Source organism: Microtus pennsylvanicus, chromosome 1 (assembly GCF_037038515.1).
Source record: "Microtus pennsylvanicus isolate mMicPen1 chromosome 1, mMicPen1.hap1, whole genome shotgun sequence".
Taxonomy (NCBI): Eukaryota; Metazoa; Chordata; class Mammalia; order Rodentia; family Cricetidae; genus Microtus; species Microtus pennsylvanicus.
Window position 1 is genome coordinate 75,825,158 of NC_134579.1, and position 12,988 is coordinate 75,838,145.

Here is a 12,988-nt window from a genome sequence, read left to right on the forward strand (position 1 = left end):
TTTAGCCTAAACCATGGCTAGTTCCTCTCATGAAGTATAGCAGAGGCTGAGGCCAAGCTCTAGACTATCCCCAGTTACCTCATCAAAGGGCTTGGTGATGCTGGTCTCTAGCTGCCAGTCTAGCGTTCTCCATACCTTCAAGCTTCGATCATCAGCTTGAGAGGCAATGTATTTACCAACAGGGTCCCAAGTCAACCCTTTCACCAAGCCAGAATGACCTCTCAAAGTTGCAAGAATTTCTGTGAAGCAAAAAAAAAAAGAAAAGAAAAGAAAGAAGATAAAATATGAGGTGTTATCTATAAGAAAAACAACACTATATAGAAAACATTAGTTGTGATGGCCCATGGAATGGACTTGAGGGGACTTGAGTAGTCTATCTTGACCAATCCCCACCCTTAAATGCAAGCAGAATAGCCCCATATTTCACCTCCACAAAAGCAAACTGAAGGCCAGAATAAGCTAACACTTGTGGGTAGGTCACACATGCCCCAAAGAATCAGCAATGAGGGTACAGGCTGGAGCCATAGTTGCCAATTCTGACTCCATATCTTATCTGCAGCAGGCACAGATATTTAGAACCTGGAAGTCCCTCGGGTAATTTTGATGTGAGCCTCCTTGACAGCCCCCAGAAGCAGCAGGCTTATAGGTTCAAGGGACATCTTTTAAGTGAGTTTTCTGGAAGCCAGTGCTAAAGACACAATGTGCCCCAAGAGTACCTCATTCAGATCTGTAGTCAATGCTAGACCGCTCTACAACTGTTCCTCTTAAAGCCAAAACAAGTGTACCCATACATACTGGTAGTAGCTTCCAGAAGGAATTAAAATTATTTCAATCTACTCAAGATGATGTATTTATCACATGATAAAAATGAGCTCTAGAACCATGATATGTAATCCAGGCTGCCTGGATCTCCCTTTGTAGACCAGGTTGGCCTCGAACTCAGAGATCCACCTAAATGCTGGAATTAAAGTGGTGCGCCACATGCCCAGCTGTGACAGATATTTTACTAGTTATAAATTATAAAACTACAAATTGCACAATGTCTCACAATTTGAAACACAAGAAACAAGAAAAGCTCCCCTCTTGCAAAACTGAGTTTGTGGTAGCCCCTATCTGCTGGATGGTTTCACAGAGATGGTTTCACTGAGCTGATATAGAAATTACACACAGCATGTGTGGAGTGCCAGCAATCTCTCAGTGCCAACTGTCCACACGCTACCTTAATAAACTCTGAAATACTCAAGCTACTACTCAGTTTTTCTTTAGCATCAATCTCTTTTTAAACATTAAACAAATATAGTTGATAACGAAAAGCAAAACGGGCTGACAAGACACACAAATCCTTGACCATTTAACTTTCTGTAACCAAGATTAAAAAGACAAATAATCCATTCCCCACCCTGCTCCAAACAGACAGGCATTACTATTGGCTACAGCCATTTTCTGCTGTTAACCAGTAGAGAGGGACCACAGACAGACCTGGGAACTTCACGGCATTCCAAATGACGACGGTGTTATCCACACTGCATGAGGCTAGCCAGGCATCGTGGGGAGACCATGCTACATCCATCACATCTGGAAGAAGACAGGGTGCTATGGTAAGATCTCTTACCTGGTGTGCACTTGGGTGATGTTGGGCACTTTCACCAAAAACCAGCAGTCTTTTCTGTAAGCCAGGTCAACTAACTCTGGGATTTTCACACATGGAGACACTTAGCCTGAGAAAAAAACAACTTTGGGGGGGGGGGGGCACCAATCTGGAAAACAATCCTACTTAACATTTTCAGTGGGCATTGAATTTCATGCACTAAATTCAAGACACAGCTCTGAGGAGAACTTCTAGGTCATGTGGCTTCAAGTCCATGTGGAACCTGCCATTTCCTGCTCCTGTGGCCTCAAAGCTGCTCTTTGGCTTGCTAACTTGCCTTCTCCAGGACCTTCTCAGCACAAGATGTGACAGCATGCTGTACAACACAATCAAATCAAGAGCATGTGACTATGTGAATGTCATGGAGGCCTATCTCACTACTAATCTATAGGAATACCCTTTTCCTACTGAGCCCCAACAGAACCAAGTGACAGTTGGTTCTCACTTTCCTTTTGTTCCTTTCCTTCCTTCCCTTCTGGTTTGATGAGATAAGGTCTCACATAGCTCAGGCTGGCCTAGATACACAGGCAAAGATGCATGCCCTCGACTTCCTCATCACTCTGCATCCGCCTCCCAAGGCTGGATTATGAGCAGGAACTTCATGTTCAGCTTAGTTAGTAACACTTATCTGTGACTCAGTTTTCTTAACCTGCAAGATAATGATTGTTTTTAATCCTACCTTCCTAAGAATATTGTGAGGATGTGAAAAGCTGCAGTTGAACAGTACCAGGTACTTCAAGACACTGACAATGGTCAGCAGTGTCGATGCCAATGACATTCTTATCTTGTCCTACTATAAAGAATGTGGTCTCACATAGTTTTCTAACACCAATGCCTGGTACAGTTAATTGCCACCTAATTCTTTGCATGCAGAATCTGTTTTAAGATAGGAGAAAAATATTCAAAAGTTTCTACTGCAATTTTTTCCTAGCCTTTTAATCTTCAGTGACAGCCTGAGGGACTTCCCTTATTGCACTATATTTGACAGACCACAATTCATATATACCAGCATGTTTCATTTCATACTCTACCTAGGACATCTTCACAGCTGCCTTTGTTTTACTCTATAGTCTACATACTATAGTACATATATAGTCTTCATTACTATAAAATAATGTAAAAGGTATAGTACATAGTCTTCTTTACTGTAAATAGACCTAAGTCAATACTGAACACTGTTTTGTTATATGTAATTTTACTATGTTAAAGTTAAAACCTTCCTTTTTTATTTAAACAGAAAAGGGGAAATGGTGTGGGAAGTCCTTCTGTATATGTGTTGCTTTTATTGGTTAATGAAGAAACTGTCTTGGCCTGTGGTAGAGCAGTGTAGAGCTCGGCAGGGAAAACTAAATTGAATGCTGGGAGAAAGAAGGCGGAGTTGTGAGATGCCATGGAGCCACCAGAGGGGAAAGACGCAAGCTGCCAGTTAGAACCTTGTCAGTAGGCCACAAACCTCGTGGTAAAATATAAAATAATGAAAATGGGTTGATTCTAGATATAAGAGCTAGCTAGCAATACACTTAAGCTATTAGCCAAGCAGTGATTTAAATAATATAGTTTCTGTGTGATCATTTCATGGTCTGGGCAGCTGGGAACGAACAAGCAGCTTCCGTCAATACCTTTACATGTCTATACACATCTATTTCAAAATTTCTCATCAGCAATGAAGAGTGTGACCATTTTTCCTTCTAACTTATTAGGTTACCGTTTTTAAATATAAGCCTTAATTAAATTACTGCTTTATGATTGTCAACTGGGAAATCATTCTGAGAAGTGGATGTTAACATAACTGAATTCAGTGTCTACTTGATGAAGAAAACAAGATCTTAGAGTTCTATAGGAGTAGACACATAAGCTCCAGTGTTTCTCTATAATGCCGAGTCTCCAGCAGAAAAGATGTTGTCAGGTGCCAGGCATGGTAGTATACCCCTTAGCTCTGGTATTCAGGAGGCAGAGGCTGGCAGATTTCCAAGTTCAAAGACAGTCTGTCGATACAATTTCCTTAGCAACTTGTAGACTAATGTCACCTATATTATCCACCAGCATCATTTATTCAGTCCCATACTGTAGGGTCTTAATAAAGTAGTCTGTCACTATCCATCACACTTTCTTCTACTTCTGCTCATCTTGAAAAATATCCCCTTGGCTAGAGAGCTGATGAATACTCGCTTATATCTTCTCCTGGCTTAATTATCTAGTTTTTATCTCCTATCTATTTGGGTATATGTTGTACTTATTGAGGCTCTACATTAACTTCATAAAGTGTTCAATAATTCCTATAGGACATGTGAAGAGAATTCATTCCCTTTTGAAAAGTGATGAGTCCCTGTGATACACAAAGTTCTTCAATACAGTGTAGCCTCTTCAAAGTTGATTTAGCCAAAGCTTACAATGTGTCAGCTGCTGATACTGTAAATGTTCTCAGCTGTAACATATTTATCCACTGGCCAGTCTGACATCTGTGTCTGGCTTCTCAGAGAATCTACACCTGTAATAATTTTCTCTGAAGTCCTTATGATGGAACGTCTAGTCATTACTCCCACTACTATTCTACTAATTCCAAGAGGACGATTCTTCCCACACACAAGGCGCTAGCTTGTTTAAACTCTTCTGACCCCTTGGTTTCTACCACAGTCATACCCACAGTCATGCCAAAAACCCTTCCAAAACAGATTACCCAAATACCCTTGATTTTGATTCCAAGCTTCCAAGTCCAGTCAGGAATACCATCTCATTCTAAACTCTTAACAGCAGTCCAGGTTGCCACCCAAGAACACATTCCCTCTACCAGTTTACCCTGCCTTCACCTGTTTTCACTGGTTCTCAACAAGTCAGCCTAGTTCAATCCAGCTCTCTTCTGTCTTTCTTGAGCACTTCCAACAGGCTTTAACCCAATGCCACCAACAAAACTGCCAAAACCACAATGGCTTCCCTGTTGTTAATTCCAAATCAATCCTCACTTTATCTCGGTAAACAGTTTGCTTAATTGCTACTTTCTCTCTCTCTCTCTCTCTCTCTCTCTCTCTCTCTCTCTCTCTCTCTCTCTCTCTCTCTCTCTCACACACACACACACACACACACACACACACACCACTTTTTTTAAATAGGTCAAATCATGTTTATTTGCAGATCATTCTATATATGAGATTTTAAATTCTTTACCAGTAAATTCTTAGATCTGATTACTTTCAGCAAAATGTCAGGGTATACAAAACTAAACATCCCACATCAGGAGTCTTCTTAGATAACAATAGCCAACATGGTAAGAAATCTGAAAAACAATCCCACTCCCAGTGCCACAAACACACAAACAAAACCCTAAGAATAAACCTAAGGCTAGGAAGAACCTTTACAATAAAAACTTTAACTCTCTGAAGAAAGATGTCCGAGAAGATACCAGAGGAGAACAGACTTCTGCTTGTGGAGTAGAACATTACCAAGAGCAGCCTACAGATTCAGTGTTGCCTGCATCAAAATTCCAGTGTCATTCTTTTTGTTTGTTAGTTGGTTAGTTTTTTGAGACAGGGTTTCCCTGTGTACCCCTGGCTGTCCTGGAAGTCACTCTGTAGGCCAGGCTAGCCTCGAATTCAAGAGATCTGCCTGGCCCAAGCATGTGCCACCACACTCAGCTTCCAATGTCATTCCTAACAGAAACAGAATGATCACAAATTTCATATAAAAGTACAAAATTCCTAAGACCACCAAATTAATCACGCTTTTTCAAAATGAATTGGATTAGCTCTCTACAAACAAGGCATTATGATGACTTGCATTATTAAATCATTCATGATTCCCATTATCCTGAAAGGTCATTTGAAATCTCCTAACTGATTTCCCCCTGAATTTACATCTTTATGTTGCAACTGGGAAGTTTATTTTATGTTACCTCATTTAACTTAGAGAAATACAAGAAAGTGTGAGTTTAGGTATTACCATCATAACTTAGAAGTGAGTATGAGACTGCCAGAGAAGTTCTTCCAGACACCACACGGCAGCCCTGCAGGGGAGCCTGGGTTTAGTATAGCACACTTTGTAACTCAGGCATTTTAAAAATACTGATTAATGGTGGGTGCTATGTATGTGTGCCTAGTTTATCGATGCACACCGCATGCATACAGAAGCCTGCAGAGGTCAGAAGAAAGCATCAGATTCCCTTGAGCTGGAGTTCCAGACAGTTCTGCACCACTGCACTGTGAGTCCTGGAAAGTGACCCAGGGCCCCTGGAAGAACAATAAGCACTTTTAATCACTGGTCCATCTCTCCAGCCCTGTAACACGGGTGTTTGGTTGGTTTTCCTCTTTTTTTAATCCAACACTCAAGCTTTATTCTGTCAGTGGTATCATCCTTAACGAAAAAGGAAAATGCATAATGAATGACTATTATAATAACTCAAAATGAATTTAATATTTTTAAGACAGTCAGGAGGTAGAGAATGGCTAAAGAATGAAGGGAAGACGATCAACCAGCATTTGAAAAGCATAGGGTTGGCTGATGTTTGAGTGCACATTTGGGGATCTCAACGTGTTGCCCTCCTTCACTGGGAAAGGGTCACAGTCTCATAAGAATGAACACACACACTTTAACTCATCTCACCCTCTTTCTTAAAAAAATTATTTATTTTTATTTTTTGTGCGTTGGTGCTTTGCCTACATGTATGTCTGTGTGAGGGTGTGAAATCATGGAGTTACAGGCAGGTGTGAGCTGTCATGTGGGTGCTGGGAATTGAACCAGGCCCTCAGGAAGAGCGGTCAGTGCTCTTTACCTCTGAGCCATCTCTCCAGTCTGTCTTATCCTCTCTTGGTGGTTTGATCATTTCAAACCTTCATTCTGTCTCTTTCTTGTGTTCAGGACTCCTTACTCATCCACACCCAAACTCTGAAACCTTCCTCCTCACAAACAGTCATATCAGAATTCTGGGAATGACATCCCATTGGTCAGGACATCCTCTTCGTGTTTAGTATAACATGATCTTCTCTGAATTCTGCATATTTCAGAATTTGTGTTAGATACGGCAGGAACTCTTCTGATCACTTCCAAGTAAGGACCCAGAATTGCCTCTCACCTACATCAGTCCCCTCTTATAGGTCTCCCAAGTGCCATCAGAGATTGCCACAGGCTTCAAATTCTCACTGAAAAACCACCTGACCTTGTTGTTTCCCTCAGACAAAAGCTCTGAGTGGTCACAAAGCCCCAAACCCCAAAGCTCCAACCTCTCCCTCTACCACCATTAGTGGCTCCCTGAATAACCCAAACCCAAGCCCACACTCCATGTTGTCTGCTTCAGCTGTTCTCTCTACGTATATGGCTATGTGCCTTTTCTCTCACCTCTCCCTTCAGAGATCGTCAAACTCAATAAAGTATAACTGGGGGATGCTTCACTAAAGCATCTTCCCCTCCTCACTGGTTCCTAGTACTTGCCAACGATTCCCATGGCTCTTTCCCTGGTGTTTATCACATCTCTTACTACATCACTAGCTTACTGTCTGTCCCTTTAAGTCTTCTGTTAAGCCTTGTGCATACTAGCACTCTTTTTTTTTTTTTATTTTGAGACAGGATCTCACTAAATTACCTAGGCTAAACTTGAAATTTGATTCTCCTGCCTTAGCCTTATAAGGAAGGAGCTGATTACAAGTCCTTGCTGCTAGGTCTACTTAGATTGTCCTTTTAACAAGCACCCCTTGAGGGAAGCACAGGACCTAGAATACAACAGGTGATCAATTAACTGTTACATGGATAAACAATTACACTGAGAATAAACAATGTATTTTATTTATGAATTACACATCTCTCAAAAAAGATTATGAAGCCAAGCATGGTGGTTCAAACCTATAATCCCAATATTCAAGAAACTGAGCCAGGATGATTGTGTACTTGAGGCCAGCCCTGGGGATACAGCAAGTTCCAGATAACATTGGTGAGTTTGTCTCATGCTTAAAAGAAAGTTTGTGATGATAGTATACACCTGTTATCCTACTCAATTATTTAGGAAGCTGAAGTAGGACTACTTGAGTCAGGAGATCAGAGCAAGACTCGATTTCTTTTTAAAAGCGGAGACAGAAAGAAAGAGGGACACCTGAAGTTGTAGCTTAGGGCAGGGTGCTTGTCTAATATGCAAGACCCTGAATTAATCAATGCTCAGCATGGTAAAACTTTTTAAAATAGGTCTGTAGTTTAAGTCAGAGGTATCATATAGTTCAATATTCCTGGGTATACATTTCTGTATCTTATTGGGCATGAGGGGTTTTTTTTTGGATCATGAGACTTTTCTACTTGACTGTTACTAATAAGAGGCACGTGTTTTCACATGAGGAAACTGAATGACTGCCTTTAGCAGCTCTAAGAGTTTTCAGTGCTTTGTTGTCTTACTGCATTGCGCGTGCTGGATACTTCACTTCCTTCTGCCTTTCCAGATAGATTTCCATGTACTTACACTGCTCCTCCAGAACAAAATACACAGCCAAACTTATCCTATCTATTCTCAATATAAAAGATAATTAGACTTGGGCTGGAGAGATGGCTCAGCGGTTAAGAGCATTGCTTGCTATTCCAAAGGTCCTGAGATCAATTCCCAGCAACCACATGGTGGCTCACAACCATCTGTAATGAGGTCTGGTGCCCTCTTCTGCCCTGCAGGCATATATTGTATACATAATAAATAAATAAATATTTAAAAAAAAAAAAGATAATTAGACTTAACTGTGAACTGTAATATTTACCTATTCGTTGTCTTAGGATGGATGGATGGAAGGAAGGAAGGAAGGAAGGAAGGAAGGAAGGAAGGAAGGAAGGAAGGAAGGAAGGAAGGGGAAAGGAAAGAAAGGGAAAGGAAAGGAAAGGAAAGGAAAGGAAAGGAAAGGAAAGGAAAGGAAAGGAAAGGAAAGGAAAGATGGGGTCTCACTATGTAGTTTTGGCTGTTCCTGGAACTCACTACATAGGTCAGGCTAGCCTCCAACTCCCAGAGATATACACATCTGCCTCTGACTCTAGAGTGCTGGGGTTAAAGGCCTGCTAACCACACCTGGCTTTACACTTGGTTCTTTTGTTGTTGTTGCTGCTGTTGTTGTTTTGGGTTTGTTTATTTTGCTTTTGGTTTTTTGTTTTGTTTTCGAGACAGGGTTTCTCTGTAGCTTTAGATCCTGTCCTGGAAATAGCTCTGTAGACCAGGCTGGCCTCAAACTCACAGAGATCCACCTGCTTCTGCCTCCCGAGTGCTGGGATTAAAGGCATGCGCCACTGCCATCTGGCTTTTGCTTGGTTTCTTAAACAGTTTGGCTATGCACTCCCAGCTGGCCTTAAACTCAAAATCCTCCTACAGCAGCTTCCTGTATCCTGGAAATCACAGAGATGTGTCACCAAACTCAGTTTGCTGTTAGTTTTAAAGACACAGGATTTTGCCATGTTAATAAAAAAGCACTCTGTAAGCACCTTTTAAAAGGCATAATTATTAGAGATTAGTGACTAATTAGCTAGTATTCCTGTTAGACTACCTTAGGAGACTATGTAGCATAAGTCAAATTTAATCTACTAGTAGGTTATAATAAATTTCCATCTACTCAAAATACTTCTATATGGATCAAATTTAATTACTATGAGTAATTTTTGAATATTATATTCTCTAGTATTGCTACTGATGTTTTTATTTTTATTCGGATTATTTTTGCTTCACTGTTATTTTCTATTACATTTTGGAAATCAAGGGTTCTATCTTGCTTTGAAGAATAAATATTTATATGCTCTGTATAATGTTTCTCAAAACTTGAAATAATACATCAATAAATAACTTAGAGCTGGACCTACTGGGCAGTTAATAATCCCAGCAGCATGAAAGACAAAGGCAGGAGGACAGATTGTCCAAGGCTGGCCTGAATTTAGGGAGGTCAAGCCCAGTCTGAGTAAGCTAGGGAATACAGCATGAGGGAGCATGTATGAGGTCTTAGGTCATCAACCACTGCAGCAGATCACAGGCAGAACCCATTTTGAAGTTCATTGGTTTCCAATTTTCTCACAGAGGATCAATTAAGAAATTTGAGTTTGGTTTGTTTGTTTGCGGGAGTTATTTTATCGTTTGTTTCTGAGACAGGGTCCTAGAACTCACTCTGTAATTCAAACTGGTCTCAAAGTCAAAGAGATCTGCCTGCCTCTTCCTCCTGAGTGATGGGATTAAAGGCGAGCGCCACCATACCCACTTTAATTCTATCCGCTTTTTCTTCTCACTTCATTAGACCTGTCAAGTATATTATTTTCACCTTTTGCTTTTCAAAAGACCCAGTGCCTTCTTACTCATTTATCTCTGCTTTTCACTAACACCCCTTCTTGGGCACTTCTGCCCAGATCTGCTAAGAACCAGTGAACAAAAATATCAATTCTGACACTTGAAGGCAGACAACCTACTTACCTGGTAAATGACACCCAGAGGTGGTGGCACAGGAGAGATGCTCACATTATAGCTCAGCCTGAGTCTCAGGTTACCGATGATAATCATCACTTGACATCCTCCCTAATCTTAAACACTCGTTTAGGTAATTGTGTCAAGCTCCAGTGAGGCCCAACTAGATTCCCTGTAAGATGCTATGTTGTTGTTATCAAACTATAATACAAGGTTACTGCTTTAGCTCTCACAGATGTGCTGTCACTAATGTTCAACTTTTGGCTGTTAAGAGATGAATTTAGCCAGAATGTTGATGGTACACGCCAGCACCCAGGAGGCAGAGGCCAAAAGATCTCTCTTGAGTCTGAGGCTCAGCAGTCTACACAGTAAGTTCTAGGACAGCCAGGGCTATATAGGGAAGCCCTGTTTCAAAAGAAAATGAAGCAAAATAAAACAAAAAGATTCATTTCTCCTTTCAGATGCTAATGAGATGGCTTAATAGTTAGGAGCCTATACAGCTCTTCTGAGGACCAAGTTCAGCTCCCAGAACCATACTGGGCAGCTCACAACTGCCTGTAAGTCCAAATCCAGGGAATCTGATGCCTTCTTCTAACTTCCAAGTGCACCTGCACTCACCTGTGCATACCACACATGGACACTTTTTTATTTTTATTTATTTTGTTTGGTTTTTTGTTTGGCTGGATGATGGATGGGTTTTTTGTTTGTTTGGTTGGTTTGGTTTTTCTGAGACAGGGTCTCACTGTGTAGTCTTTGCTAGCCTGGAATTCATTATGTAGATCAAGCTGGCCTTGAACGCATAGAGATCTGCTGCCTGCCCCTGCCTCCTGAGTACTAAGATTAAAGGGATGTACTGCCTGATCTGAATACATAATTTAAAATAAAGTAATATCTTTTAGAGAGGGAGCAGGGCAGGCTAGAGAGATGGGTCAGCAGTTAAGAACGCTGGCTGCAACTCCAAAGGACCCAAGTTCAATTCCCAGAACCCACACTGTGGCTAACAATCATCTCTACCTCTAGTTCCAGAGGATCCAACATTCCTCTTCTGGTTTCCCAAGGCACTGCACACATTTAGTGCACAGGTAAACATGCCACAAAACATCCATACACACAATATAAAAATAAATATTTAAGGAACTCACTCACCCAAACAAGTAGCCACACTTACCACCTGAATGACTCCGAAGGATGGAGACACACCGCCATTGCTCCACATTGGCAAGCTTACCACTGGAGCCAAACACAGTGCTGGGCCCAATGTACCTGTGTGAAAGAGGTATGAGACATGTGCTCATGGAGTATTCCAGGGATGTTCCCTGTAACACAGCTTTTCATAGCAAACACAAAAATCAAAATCAGATAGTAGCTAAAGGCACCAGGTTGTTAAACAAAAGGTATGGTAACATAACCAATCATGCACTTGTGAAATGCTGCTCAACCACTGCAAATCTTAAACAGGAAAATTTTCAAGACTAAGCAAAAGAAGCAGACTACAGGACATCATCTACAATATGATACCATGATACAAAGTAAAAAATACATGTAACATACATTCTACACATGGAATAGAGAAAGGGAATATATACCAGAATAAAATGAAATCTTAACTATGGCTTTCTTTAGGAGGACTATGAGAGATTTTTATCTTTTACATTTCAAAATTGTATACTAAATGTTATTTATGTTGGTTATTTAAGATAGGGTATGATAGATAGATAGATAGATAGATAGATAGATAGATAGATAGATAGATAGATAGATAGATAGATGAACGCATGCCCGGGCATGGTGATGCATCCCAGCAATCTCAGCACTAAGGATGTAGAAACAGTAGTATAAAAAATTCAAGGTCATCCAAGGACCTGGGCTACATGAAACCCTGTCTTTAAAAAATAATAATAATAACTATAATAATCTCAGCAACCAGGAGGCAAAGGCAGGCAGATCTCTGAGTTCAAGGGCAGCCTGGTCTACATAGTGAATTCCAGGACAGCCAGGACTACACATAGAAAGTCTGTCTCAAAAAGAAAAAAAGAGAAAAAAGAAAGAAGGAAGGAAAGAAGAAAGGAAGGAAGGAAGGAAGGAAGGAAGGAAGGAAGGAAGGAAGGAAGGAAAGAAAAAAAGAGCAAGAAACTGCATTTTTATTTGAAGACAAAGTCTGACTCACTATGTTACCCAGAATAATCTCAAACTCCCGAGTTAAAACCTATCCCTCCTGAGCAGCTGGGTCCACAGGTAGGAGAAACTATGCCTGACTCAAAAAAAGAATAATATCTTTAAGTCACTTTATAATGTTTTAATGCCCTGACTCAACAAGTAAGGACAGATACTGACTGCTTTCAGCTGAAGTATGAAATAGGGCACCCATGTTCAGAGTCTCTGTGAATGTCCTTTGCCCTTATAAAGCTGAGCTTACCCAGACAGCTCATGAGGCAGTCAAGTGGGCACAAGAAGACAGGATGACTCTGCTCTCAAAGCCGTGGTCATGACTCTGGCGGAACAATGATGCCAGGTCTGGGGCACAGCCTGAGTGGCCCAAGGTCACATGGAAAGTTTATTGTGGGACACAGTACCGGCACTCACTCTGCTCGGGAATAAAGAAAAAATTTCCTCAGATTATCCTTGATTCATTTTGATGCAGAGCAGGAGGTACCAGAAGGCAAGGCTACCACAAAATGAGGCAAAGAAAGTGGGCTCTGGATTCCAAGCCTCGATTCCATCAGATTTTGGCCATGTTTGTGTGTGACGGTTCTATGTGAAATTTTATTTGAATAACTAAACAAAGGAAGCCACAATGTCAACAGCTTTGTAAAGATCAACCTTTCCTTCTCAGCTAAATCTTGTGTTCCTACAATAAGGTAGCTGACCAGGCCAGCAGGCAGAAGCTTCCCGATTCACTCACTCATCAGGCTTCATCTGCTTCTGACCTATCGGAATTCCTTGCTACTCATAAT

The 12,988-nt window shown here is 40.9% G+C and overlaps 1 protein-coding gene across 2 annotated transcripts in view; it reads right to left on the bottom strand.

The window, feature by feature from the left end:
* Window positions 1–12,988, bottom strand: part of Hira (histone cell cycle regulator) — a 102,156-nt gene that overhangs the window by 62,823 nt on the left and 26,345 nt on the right. For both annotated transcript variants that reach the window (XM_075969303.1, XM_075969313.1), the window contains 3 exons: window positions 11,203–11,297; window positions 1,480–1,575; window positions 79–239 (listed from right to left, as the gene is read on the bottom strand). In XM_075969303.1, the coding sequence (XP_075825418.1) occupies window positions 79–239; window positions 1,480–1,575; window positions 11,203–11,297 (352 nt within the window). The remainder of the gene's footprint in view (window positions 1–78; window positions 240–1,479; window positions 1,576–11,202; window positions 11,298–12,988) is intronic.